This window comes from Corvus moneduloides, chromosome 3 (assembly GCF_009650955.1).
Source record: "Corvus moneduloides isolate bCorMon1 chromosome 3, bCorMon1.pri, whole genome shotgun sequence".
Classification (NCBI taxonomy): domain Eukaryota; kingdom Metazoa; phylum Chordata; class Aves; order Passeriformes; family Corvidae; genus Corvus; species Corvus moneduloides.
The window spans coordinates 47569191-47582379 of NC_045478.1; the positions used below are offsets into that span (position 1 = coordinate 47569191).

General features: G+C 43.2%; 1 protein-coding gene across 1 annotated transcript in view; it reads right to left on the minus strand.

Annotated features, from left to right (window-relative positions):
- SCML4 (Scm polycomb group protein like 4) overlaps positions 1-13189 on the minus strand; it is a 79510-nt gene that overhangs the window by 13325 nt on the left and 52996 nt on the right. Inside the window, exons 7-8 of the mRNA XM_032101397.1 lie at positions 11753-12019; positions 3055-3200 (exon numbers count right to left, since the gene is read on the minus strand). Coding sequence (XP_031957288.1) covers positions 3055-3200; positions 11753-12019 — 413 coding nt within the window. The remainder of the gene's footprint in view (positions 1-3054; positions 3201-11752; positions 12020-13189) is intronic.

Below are 13189 nucleotides of genomic sequence, written 5' to 3' on the forward strand. Positions count from 1 at the left end.
GAACTCCTTTAAATGTGGTGTCATTAAAAAAACCACAGTCAAGGGTCAGGTGTGGAGGCAGCTGTTTCTAAATGTTGAGTTCAGCATTTTATTATTTCCATTATTATTACTGTGTAGGGGTCAAAACTAAACTCCATGACAATAGTATGCCAGAGGGAGCATTCATATCCAATTAAATATCCCATATTAGCCATTTCCCTGGGCAGATTCTTGGCTTGACTTCTTTACAGTATTACTGTGTCAGGCCTTTTAAAAATAATTTTAAAAAAGACTTTGATAACATAGTTCCCACATCTGCAATAGCCCCAGCAGAAGATACCAGGTCTGGAACTGGTAACATTCAGTGCCATCAGTGTCACTTTTCCTCTCCTCCATCTCTCTTCCCCCAATCTTTCTGCCAAGTCTTTCGTGCTGATAGAGTCTGCATGAGCTCTCACACAGCGCTGCTACAAGGTCCCTGGCCAGGGCAATGGCTCCTCTCCATAAGACCAAAATCTCTATCAGTGATGGGCTCAGCTGGAATAGCTTGGCACACAGATGTGCTGAGGGAGAAGGGAACAGCCGAGGGGAGCTAGTAGGAAGTTTCTCAGTCTTTGGTGGACACTCTCAAGAGCTACATGTGACAGAGCTCCTCGGGTATCTTGGCAAGAAGCAAAGCTTCTGCTCCTGGTAGGAAGAGCAGACAGAGCCAGAGCATCCTGCATTGCCTGTTGGGGCAGTGAAGGATGTGTGCTGCATGCTGGAAGAGCTGGCTCTGAGGGCTGAGGTCAACGCCCAAATGGCCTGACAGAGCAGTAGGAAAGCACACTGCCCCATTCAGGATACATCCTCCAGCTGTTTTCTTCCTGCTGGTCTCAACAGCCTCTCTCTCCCAGCTCAGATGAGCCGATTGCCAACGCAACTATTTCGGGTGATAGCTGGGCCTTGTCAATGACAGTAAGTGCTTCTAAGTAAATTATGCACCTGCTTCACAGAAAGATTGAACACACAGGAAGATATGGCTGAGGTTAATGGACTAATCACTTGTCTCTCACCCCTGGGGTCTTTGTGCTAATCCAGATGAGGTCTGAAGGCTGAAAAATTGCAGGGACATATATAACTCAAAGGTGTAATTGAATTGAGTTGTGTGGCAATCATACCCAGGTTCTCACACCTATGGCGTATTTTACCAGGAAGCCAATGATAAGTAGAGCCCATGGGTGCTGGGTGTGCAACAAAGGATGACAGGGACAGTCTTTAGTGGCAATTTAGCTTGATCTCTCCGGTCGCAGAGCAGCTGCAGTATCGTGGCATTCTCCAGTGCAGCTGGCCCATGACTGCCTGGAGTGCTCCCCTGCCCTGCTGCTACATAAAATACTTTACTACAGATGGAAACTAGACAAAATTAGTGCTTTTGCACTCTCCATATTTACAAGACAAACTTTAAAAGTTGGGGTTTTTTTCCTTTGGGATATACCTGTATGCCTCAGACCATGTCAATTCTTGCTCCCTTGCATGAAGATTTTCTCTTGATGCACAGCCCCTTCTGATATTCTCAGAAACTCATTCTATAGCAAGTTCCTTCAAATCTGAAGGTGGCTCGTTTCTCTGCCTGGTTGCCACATGACCAATATAGGCCATGCTTTCATTATCAGCTGATAAGGCAGAAGGCAGGAAAAGTAGGCCAGCACCTGACCTGTACTTGCAGATTTGGCCCTACACCGCTGTGCCTGCTGTTGTTCTCATCCCACAGACTGGTCTATAGATGGCAGATGGCCTCAATTCCTTCCTAGCGTTAGCAGACACCAAGGCCTGTGTTCATCTTCATTTTCAGCTGCTCCTCACCCACCTCCTCTCCTGCATCTGGAAACCCTGGGTGCAGAGAGTAGCTGAAAGTCCATTTACCTCCCTCAGCTCTCGTCTGCAGCCCCACAGCCCCACTTGTCTCTGCTGGCATTGGGGCAAGGAGTGATCAAGCCCACCTGTTGTCTCTGCAGCGCTGGGGGTGCTGATCAGGACTCAGGGCTGGGGAGCAATTCTCATTTAGACCTAGGTTCAGGCACTTACATGAAAGTTATGACCTCCAGCTGAACACAAACAAGTCACTTTCAGGCTAAAATCCATTTTTCACAGCCAGACTGAATTGATTAAGGAGAGAAGCAGAAGGCCAAAAATGCTAGTAGATACATTGGTGTCAACTCCATACACACCAGCAGAACAGAAAACTCCAGATCAGACAAGTTTACTGTCTTGCCATTTACTAGTTAAGGATAATATAATTTCAATCACTGGAGGTTGACTCACAAAAGTAACTATCATATCCTCTAGTGAGTCAGCAGGTCTGTTAAATTTGGTTATGTAGCTACATAATACTGAGGGGAAAAAGATTAAAATATTGGCTGGTTTGGATTTCTCCTGCTAAATATCTAGAGACACATAAAAAATGCTCTTCAGAGAAGAATCATGTGTATCCTGTGAAAAAAACTGACATTGAAAAGAGGCTTTTTGTGTGAATCTGACAATGAAAAAGGAGCACCAGATCCTCAGTGCTTTCTCTTAGGCTTGGCGTAAAAACAATTTATGCTGGAGTAGCTGGGAACAAACAGTGAGCACTTTCTTAAAACACTGTTAAGGTTTCCCCATTGAAGTATAAATTAATAGAGTAGCATAGCATAGCACAAAACAGCACAGAATAGTATAGGACTATTTCAGTTGGAAGGGACCTCCAATGATCTAGTCCAACTGCCAGAGCAATTCAGGGCTGACCAAATTGCACCATGTTATTAAGGGCACTTTCCAAAAGCCTCTTTAATACTGACAGGCTTGGGACATCGTCCATCTCTTCACAAAGTCCATCCTGGTGTTCAACCCCCATCTCAAGGCATAAGTGAAATTTCTTTAGCCCAAACCCCCCAGAGGTGCTGAACTCCTTGCCAGGCCCTGCATTCAACCTGGCTGAGCACAAACACTGCCTATGGCAGCTCAAGGCAGCTGAGGGGCTGTGTGTGTGACATGTGCTGACTATCTCTTGTGACTCAAATTACCCAGAAGTGGTAAGGGCAGCCTTCTACTTACGTGTTTTCTGAAGAGGTCCACGTGAGGGCCTAAAGCTTGAGGGTCTGCATCCTTCACAAACCAAACCACATCATCCACTGTCCAGGTCAAAGGATTCTTGCTTGATGGCCGAGCTGCATCTTGTCGTTCAGGTGAAGGACTTGAGGCTATGGGTACAAAAAAGCCCACAACAGTGCATTACAGTGGCACGCAGAAGTTTCCTTGGTTTGTGATTGTGAGCATGCAGGGCTTTGGCAGCCTCCCTGCAGCATTGGACATTGGATCTGTGTGTGCAAGTATCAGCCGGAGATGGTGGTGTAGGGAGAAAAGGGGACTTGCAGCAGTTTCTAATCTGACTGTTTATTGAAAGACATGATCCCAGCTGGTGAATTGTGTTAAAAAACATGAAACCCTCAAGTCCCTGCTGGGGAAGGAAAAATGTGCCAGCTGCCGGGCTCTTAAACCAAGCTGCCCCTGCTGTCTGATCTGCAGCAGCAGGGATCTTGGCTAAAGAAGACACTACCCTCACACCTGGAGAGAAAATTCTTCAGCACTAAACAAAGGACTCTGCCATAGAATGTAAAGGCTAGAGGATAAAATCAGGATGTAGCAAATAGGGTTTTTTCATTTGCATTCAGATATTCATACTTGTTTTAGAGCTTAGCACAAGGTTTTCAGTCCATATCTTCCTAATCTTAGTCTCTCACAAAGCTGATGATCCCCAGTGAATGCCAATTTGGAAAGTTACTAAAACATGTGAAGATGAACATTGCACATGTGACTTTTTAATGGTACAAGCCCTCGATGATTTAAGGTGACTTCAGCTTGCTGTAGCTTTAAATCAAGTGAATAAAGGCACATTGGAATGAAAGTGCATTTATGTTTTTATTCTTAGTCTCTGCAGAATTATAAATCTCAATCTCCACCTGAATATAATTTGTACCCCCACTTATGCTGCTTCTTTATGACAAGAACTATATTATGCTAGGTTACAGGAAAGCTGTTTCTATTTGTTTATATCTTCACCAAGCAAATTTTGCATTAGCAGGCAGCAGTACACAGATGTATTAAATGTTACTTGCTCACCACATCTGCTCATCTCTTTCTGTCAAGGCCCAGTTTTTAATGAGAGACGTGCAAATGGCAAGCAAGTATACACCACAGAAGACCAGAAATCAAACAGAAGAGTATGTGTAGAGGGAGACCACAGACACATAAAGTAGAGCCTGGAAATGCCCCAAGTAGCCAAGAGGCAAACAGAACTGCTGAGGAGAGAAGGGATGAGCTATCCAGAGACATACTGAGCTTATAAAGACAGATGAGATATGTGAGAATCCCCATGCATGACTCAAAACATGATCCTAATGCACATGAGTAAATGTGCTGGGTGGGTTTGGGGCTTATGTAGATTGTCATTCCATTGACTTCAATAGAGCTCTGCTGATCTATAGTGGCTGAGACTCTGCCCATATATGCCCAATAATGGTTTTATGCGCATATTGGTCCTTTCTTCCTTGCCACCGTGCTCATCTTACAGTATAATGTAACAAGGTGTATTTGCAGTTACTCAAAATGTATTTCAGAAAGCAGCAGTGCTATGAATGTGCAAATCTGGTTGATGGTTTTCATAATGAGATGAGATGTAAATATCATGATAATTCCACTCTCATTTGGTAAGTCACTGTTCTGGATACAAAGGACAAGGAAGAGTTGCAGGTCCTTTTAATTAGACAGCGAGGACCAGTGTTCGTATGGACTCAGGTGACTCTGGGCTCTGCTCACAGAATAAATGCAACACACAACGGTACAGACACCATCTGGAGCCTTTGGCATGAAACAATGAAGACAGAGAGTGCAAAACAAATAGGGTAATCTTGGCCAACCCCTGGATCATCAGTAACATTGAGGAACTTTGTCAGGGACAAGTGGGAGAACTGAGACTTGTCTTGGAGAGGTATTTCTCTCCTTTACGATCTGTCAGTGGTTTGGATGAGAGCTGATGTGTGGAGGTATTGGGAACTACACCACCTCAAATCAAAGGTCAGGAAAAAGACCAGGCTTTTGCAAACTAGTCAGAAAATGGAGGGAGAAGAGAAAGGTTTGGCTGTGTCCAAAAGATTGCAGAAGTTTCTATGCTACTGCCATAACATGGTCAGAGGAGACGTTGTGCCACTACTCAGAAGCACGGTTTCTCCCTTAAATTTGTATAAATGTAAGGAAAGCCCAGAGGACTTAGCTTGGGGTTTACACTGGGAACAGAAAGGGCAGTCTGCAGCCCAGTGACTCCTGCCTCAAACTGCCCACGAAAGGGCAAAGGGGAGCAGAGAGCCCTGAGTGCAGCTGGGAGCCTTCACAGGTATTGGAAGTATCTGTAATAAAAGGAAGGGGGATGAGAAGAAAAGGTTGAAATGACAGGGGGAATCTATTCACTCCTTTTCAATCTAGCAATCAATAGCATAAATGTGATTTCTGAAAGACAAATATATAAATGACCTTTCTAAAGAGACTGCATGGCTAGAACTATTCCAGACCCCAGCAGGTGAATATAATCCTTTCAAATCCATGCCTGAGGTATAGTATAATATCATAATATAAAAACAAGAATTATGTGTTGATACTAATTCTTCAATACCCCCAGTTTGCAGCAAAATATCAGGTTTTGGCTGGTGACTCTGGAAACAATCTGGTTTTCCATATATTTTACAATTTATTTTGTTGATTAATCTCTTTGGCTTTTTAACATTATAATTTACACATCTGAGTGTAATTTCTCTATTTACAAAAGAAAATAGATAATTTCATGTCTACACAAAGGCATGGGATTTCTTTCAATAGCATTACTTTGGTGAAAGATTACATTAAGCAAGAAAGTGTTTGATGGCAGCAGGGCAAGTACTATACATTTTTTTCATATCTGAAGGTATTCACACTTAACCTAAGAATTAGATAAATGAGGAAGTCTCATGTCTCCTGGGTATCCTATGCCATCCTGTCATCAGAATTAATCAAGATGATAATGAATACTCAGACTACAAAGAGATGGGAGTGCTTGCGACCAATAATTATTTTTAGAGATCATAATCTAGGTCAAATCCAATTTCCTGTTTTTGACAGGTGGCAAAAATTTGTCAAATTAATGGAATGGGATATGGAAATTTAGGTAATCAGAGGGAAGCACTTTCCCCTCCTGCCTCAAATGATATTGGGGAAGGACAGTGAAGAGGTTCCTCTGCAGGGGAATGTCTCCAGGCGTCCTAGTCAAGACCATTGACCACACAGAAACAGCTGGAATTACCAGGTCAGTGGCAAAAGCTGAGTAAAGCTGAGGGAAAGAGGTAGCCTGGCTCAGTCTGAGTTTTCACCCCACACAGGCTTTTCTCTGCCACTCATCGCTAACCTCTGGACCTTCCTGAGAAGGAGAATGGAGACAGAGCCAACAGCCAAATGACTGCAGAGGCATGACAAGGAAATAAAATGCTAAAATGGAGTTAAACCTGCAAAAGAAGGAAAGACAAATAACAGACTCCCTAAATATGTTCTTGGCAAACAAACAGAGCCCAGAGGGAGTACAGTCATTGATAGATAAGAGTGGAAAGGGAGTGACAGATGAACTTTAATATTGCTGCAGGCCTAAATGATTTCTTTGCCTCAGGGGAAGGGGGTGGGAATGAAATTTTAAAAGGTTCTCTCTGATTGCACTGGAGCAGATAATAAGGAGCAGCAGATCTACTGAAACTAAGCAGAAGTAGCAGACCCTCAAAGGTGCAGAGAAATGGGAATTATTTAAAAAACAAACCACCCCCCACAATAAAGAAGGAAAGGAGGAAGGCTTTAAGATAATTTTCTAAAAATCTAGGGCACACCAAGCAGGAGAAGAAGAGATGCATCAGAAAAGCAGGCATCTGAGAGAACACAACTACAGGATATTTGGGGTGGGGCAGGGTATTCACAGGCCACGACCAGCAGAGAGCTCTGCAGAAAAGATCAGGCTCAGCACATCTGCACTGGCCGGCGCTGGCAGGACATGTCTGGCACCACCTGGCTGGTGTCCTTCACCTTGCAGCACCTCACAGAAGAGTGCCTGTCCCACCAGCGCAGCAGCTGCTCCCACTGACAGCGTGGCACGCACTGTGCAGGGATGCAACATCACAGGTGCTCCTCCGCCTGCTGCAAGAGCAGCCCAGCATCCAGCTGCATGAGACGTGGCCATGGACATTAAATATTTATCTGGGCTTTCCTTGCTTTGCCTCTCTTTTGTAGGGGAAACAAAAAGGCAGCTCACTGAAAGCACTGACATTTTCGGACTGAAATGTCCTCAAAAATTAGCAGGCAGGCTGTATTTGCTGAATATGGTGCTGAGGCTCACAATGCCAGCAGCAGCTCCTTTCCCTTGGGGAAGTGCTGGATGTCTCCCATGAGCCGCTTGCAGCATTATTCTGGAAAAAGAGAAATTTCAACCCCCATGCCCCCAGATGTTTTCAGGAAATCTATGTACTAATAAGCAGGACTGCCTCTTTAACAAAGACCCTCAGGTGATAATAATTAACTGCTAATACTGGATAATAAAATCTCCATAAAAATAACAAGCTACAGGGCAAGGTTAAGGTTATTATATTGTGGTTGAACACACAATTCTTCATACTTGGAATAAAGGCTTTGTCTGTTATGTAAGCAGGCTTGGAAAGGTTTATGGTGTCCTTGACTATTCCTTCCCTAATTTAAAAGCTTCAATTTGGCAAATGATGACAGGAAAGTGCATGTTTATCTGTTTGCAGCTCCAACTGGCTTTCTGAAATGAGACTTTTTTTTTCTTTTTTTTTTTTCAGAATTTTTTAGCATAATCAAGGAGAATTAGGCATCAAGCTTCCGATCGCATTAATGAGAGCTTTGAGGTTTAATCTCATCCATTCCGCTTGAAAGACATGTTCTGCTATGCACTGAGATATGTTTTATGATTATGGCTTTTTCCATGATATTTGCCCACCATGATAAATAAGGCAAGCTATTTTTCAAACCTACCCATAAATAAACAGGATTGGTTTGAGGTTTCAGAGATAAATTCTTCCTCTTTTTAATAAGCCCATCTCTGCCTCATAAGTATACAAACTGAAGAGGATAAGAACAGAGACTGACATGCACCACTTACTCATCTTTGCTTACTTGTGATTCAGCAACATATAAATTATGCCTAGAAAGAAGAAAAACACATGCACAGATTCCAAAGACCTTTGCAAGAGAGACTTTGTGAAGAAAGTAATCAAACTCCAGTGTGGCTACACTAAGACAATTGCAGAAAGGTGTATTTTAAAAGTCTGGGATTGCCAGTAGAAGTGGAAGCAACATGGTGGGTGAAAACATGATTTCTTTCTGTGAAGTAATACAGTCTCTAATTCTTAGAGGAGTGAGTAATGCTTTGTAGGACTCTGGTGAGAATTCCAGTGTTACAGAGCTGACACTATGGCAAATAGTGAAAGAGATGAAACCAGGCTGTGACTGGAAACACCACAGTCTTAATGCTTGAAGTGATATCATAACGAATGTGTGGGCACTTTGGCTTCATGGATGTCACTGTGTTGCCCACCACAGCCACAGAAAACTGCCTGGCCATGTCTGAGAGCAAATGCCTCTCCTCTGCCTCAAAGGACCCAGCTTCTGCTACGGACTGCAGAAGAGTGCTGGAGTCTCCAGACAACATCTGAGAGGATTAGAGGAAGTGTGATGGATGGTGGTGGCATAAACATTTGTTGTCTGTGCTGCCATACACTGGTGGAGCACAGGGGATTGCTACAGGGGATTGTTAGGGACCTTGGTAGCAAACCCTGTATGGGTTTGTGTGCGCCTCTGTGGTACACCCTAATCTACAGTGGGTGATACCAGGACTAATAAATGCCTAAAAACTAGGAAAACCCCAAGAATATCAATGAATCTATAGCCATTTTAATGATGTTCACTGCATACCTTTCCATTTTAGGAAGCCTTTACTGTTGAGCTGGCCAAATGACCCAGAGACCCCAGAAGAGCTAGGTTATGCAAGTGTCAAATGATTGTCACATAAAATTACTAAGCTGTTTTGGGATGAGTCCTGTTAACTCCAGGTATTATATGTAGCAGTTTCAAGTCATTTATGACTGCTGATGTCATGGATGCCTGGTTCAAAAGCAATCTCTTCCTCTTTGCCCCTCAAAGTGCTTTAATAAGTTTCAAGCTAGAGAAATACAGGAACCTGTAAAGCCTATTGCATGACCACTTGATGACTTTTTTGTTTATTCAGTTCCGGAAAAAAACATGTGCCATATTTCAGCCTTTCATTTTGTAAAGACTGCGAATTTTGTGGGAAGTCATGAAAAGAGACATGGAGGTGTCTCCTGAAGCTTAGCTTCCTGCTCAGGACTACATGGAGGTTTCACAAGACATTGGCTGAGACTGGGAAAGAGTGACATTCAAAGTCAAAAAAGAAGGGAAAATAATGCAGGTGAACAAGCTTAAGAAGCTCTGATTTTAAGCTTCGGTCCCTTGAACACAGTTTCCGTCCCATGATACCAAGGTTTTTCTCCACACAACACATTCTTATGTACAGAAGTTTTATGTATTCTGAAAATGCACTAAGTATTCAGTAATCCACCAAGTGATTCAGAGAAGAAAAATCTGTGAGGGCTTACTAAGTGTGAATCTACCACCTCTGGTTGAGGAAGTCTGTGAGCCACACATTTCTGAAGGCAGAGAGGGTAGTAGGGATGCACCACCAGCTCTGCATTTATCCCTTTCCTTGGGGTATGCTGCTGTTTCATGCTGGAGACAAGATGTGTGGCTAGACAGACCTTTGCTCTGAACTGTCCTGGCTCTTCATACATTCTACAAAGAGATAACGACTGATCCCAAGCAGAACGATAAAGATTTTTAAGGCAAGTAAGTAACAACATTGTTACATCTTGGCTCCTCACAGCTGCCAACCATAAAGCTTAACAAAAGGGTCCCAGTTCTGCTAGGAGGCTCTAAGGAAGTGGTGGGAGAGGGGTAAATGAATCCTCTGCACAGTGACCCTCTTGTCCTCCCAGGACCTGATTATGCCAGCCTGAGGGGCACTGAATAAGATCTGAAAGGAAATGGCTTTTCATTTCCTTTTCTTTGGCACTGAGGCCACCAGTTCCTAGTGGCAGCCTTTTACAAGTTGTTTGCAGTGTATTCCTCTACTATCCACTTTGCTTTGAGTAAAGCTGACTCCGTAAGTAAAGAATGAGATAATTATGAGAACTGAACGCTTATCAGTGGTCTCTATAATAGAGTAACACAGGGCTAAACCAGGGAAGCAACTGTGTGAAAATAATAGCAAAGTCAGTGATGGTTTTGGGTGGGTATTGAATATTAAAGAAGGCAAACTTAGATAAACAAATAAATACATGGATAAATACTTGTAATACATATTTTGGAAGAATAATGTTCTAAAATATTAAATAGTGAAAGTTCAGGAGCAAGAAATAATACAGGTGTTGGGGAGGTGAGGGATGTGGAGGAATTAAGCAAAGATTAAGCAAAGGATACTGGAAAGAGCCTCTGGAATGGCTTCCAAGCAAGAATATGCAGAATCACTTGACGTTTCCAAGGGAAATGCAAGGGCAAAAAGACAGTATTATGAGGTAATGGTAGACAAAGGGGCTAGGGGAGCCAGTAATGTTCTGCAAAGATATCAAGATTTGAAAAAAAAAAACCCCACTGTTGTGGCAGTAGGTTCCATTAATAAATGAGGAAGGGAAAAAATTAATGACTTTAAAATGGCTGAGACATTCAACTCCTTTGTTAGATCTATCATCAGAACGAAAAATGCATACGTGAAGTGTGAATAATTAGTAAGGGGTGAAGACACTGTTGGCATCACTACTGATAAAGATCTATTGACTGAGAATTTGGAAAATGCAAACAAAGTTAACTGAAGTTCAGTGAAGTAGCTAACCCATCTGATAAACCTGGGTAATTTCTAGAGGAAAATAAATTGTGGCCAATAGGAACTGTAGCTGACAGGTAGAGCAACTGCCTCAACAAATGCAAATTCTAACATGGTAACTGGACAAAAATACAAAGAGAGGGAAGAAGAATCAATGAATACAGTGGTTCCCATGGCATTTCTTGAATTTGCAGATAAACTTCTTGTGGCTTTGCTTCCTGAAGAATAAAAGTGCCTGGGGCAGTGAGCTGAATGATTTCAAAAAACACATGTTCTGTTGGGGAGTCTTTTTCAAGCAAAATCTGGCTTGGTTTGTGATTAAAGGGGCAGGATGGGTCACACAGCTAGGAAGGAAAACCTTTTGCTAAAATGCTTTGAGGGAGGCACTAATATTTGGGTTTGCTCTGCATCATGTCTTGTGCACAGCTGGTGTCACATAAGTAACAGGTAGTAGCAGTAGTACTGTAGGCAGTATCAATCTTTGGGAGGAATGCCTTTTATACTAATATCTGCATGTCTAAGCTGATCATAACAGTCATGATTGCCACACAATTACACCTAATACATATGTTTACTTAACAACAGCATTAGAAAACCTTCACCTTTTTACTTAACAGTGAACAGATTGATTTTGTGTTTACAATAAAAGCATGAGTGGTCTGGATGGATTCCATCACAGAACCACCTTACTAATTTTCTTGGGAATTTGGGAAGGAGTTAAGACTCCAGCACAGCACCAGCATTACAGCACACATTGCTAAATGGAAGATGTTGCATTACCACTTCTGTTTCCTTCAAGATAAGCCCCATTCCTCGTTGGGCTGGAGGTCTGATGCCGCAGGCCAGTAGATGAGGACGCCCCTGAAGACATCTGGGCAGGACGATGGCTACAGGAGGAAGAGGAGCCTCCAGCAGGGTGTCCATCTGCAGGACTCTGACGCACGGTGTACACGGAGCCCACGGAACCCAAGGCAGCGTCGGCAGGATCCACACTGTACTGCTTCCTGTTCGGAGGATCAGCCAGGAAGTCCTCAGGTATAACTGTCTCTGCTCAGGAAGCCCAGACACAAAATAAACATCAGTAAAACAGGAACTATTTTAATCAACCCTTGAAATTTTTTTTTTTTTTTTTTTTTGGCTAAAATTCCCATTTTTTTGGTCAGGAAGTGTAACTCCAACTTCCTGTACAGACAGCTGACCCCAGCCAGGAGAGATCCTTGCTGAGAATTAATAAACAATGAAGGGAAACACAACCATTCCAAGTCAGTAGAGTCACAAGGGGGAAAACATGGCTTGATATGTGTCATCTGTGTCAGCATACAACATTATTCTCCGTAAAGTCCTGGGCCAGTGGCTGGCAGGTCCAATTTCCCTCATGGTGCTCCTCAAATACACTGAGAATAAAGGACTGAAAGGAAGGAGGCAGAGGAGGACAACGGAACAGGTAGTTTGTTGTGTTCATAATGCCTGGCAGCCAGTAGGAAGGAGTGAAGGTAATAAACCAAAGCATTCTGGCTGCAATTACCAAAATTAATCAGAAGCATCCTCAGCTGCAGACATCCATCCAGGCCCGGTATCCCGCAAGGATATAGGCTTAATGACTGATGAGCACACCCAAGGTTTATCATGGGCAGTCATGTGTTATGTGTGAGTCACTTGGACCTAACTCAGGTTCAGGCAAATGTGCCAACATCACAGACAACTGCAAACCATTGCTATGGTTCCTCTCCTCTGCACTGCACTTTTCATGCTATGTAGGAGCTAAATACCTTGTTTTTCAGATTCCTCACAATAAGCCAAATTTTGCATTTTAAGACCTATTTAGAGACTTACACTTGCCTTTACTTGGGAGCCTAACACACAGGCACGAGGTTTGCAGTATGCAGATTTTTTCTGCCATTTCCCCTCGGATTTAGGCTCAGGTCTGTCACTGTTTGGGCTGACACTTCTATGCCTGTATCACTGTCCTCTCCCTCCAGTCTCCTCACATCCAAGTTTTTCCTATTTGCCTTTTTTTTGTCTTCACAAAAGATGGCCACAGGTCTTCCTCCTCCTCTTTCCCACTGCCATTCTCCCTGCAAAACCAATTGTCCTGTCACCCAGCCCCAGTATCACTACTGAGATACAAGCAGAGCCCTTGGAAACCTCTATGAGATCCCAATCTTCACAGATCCCTGCTGGCAACGTGCACTTTAGTGATTCCCACTCCTACTGGGT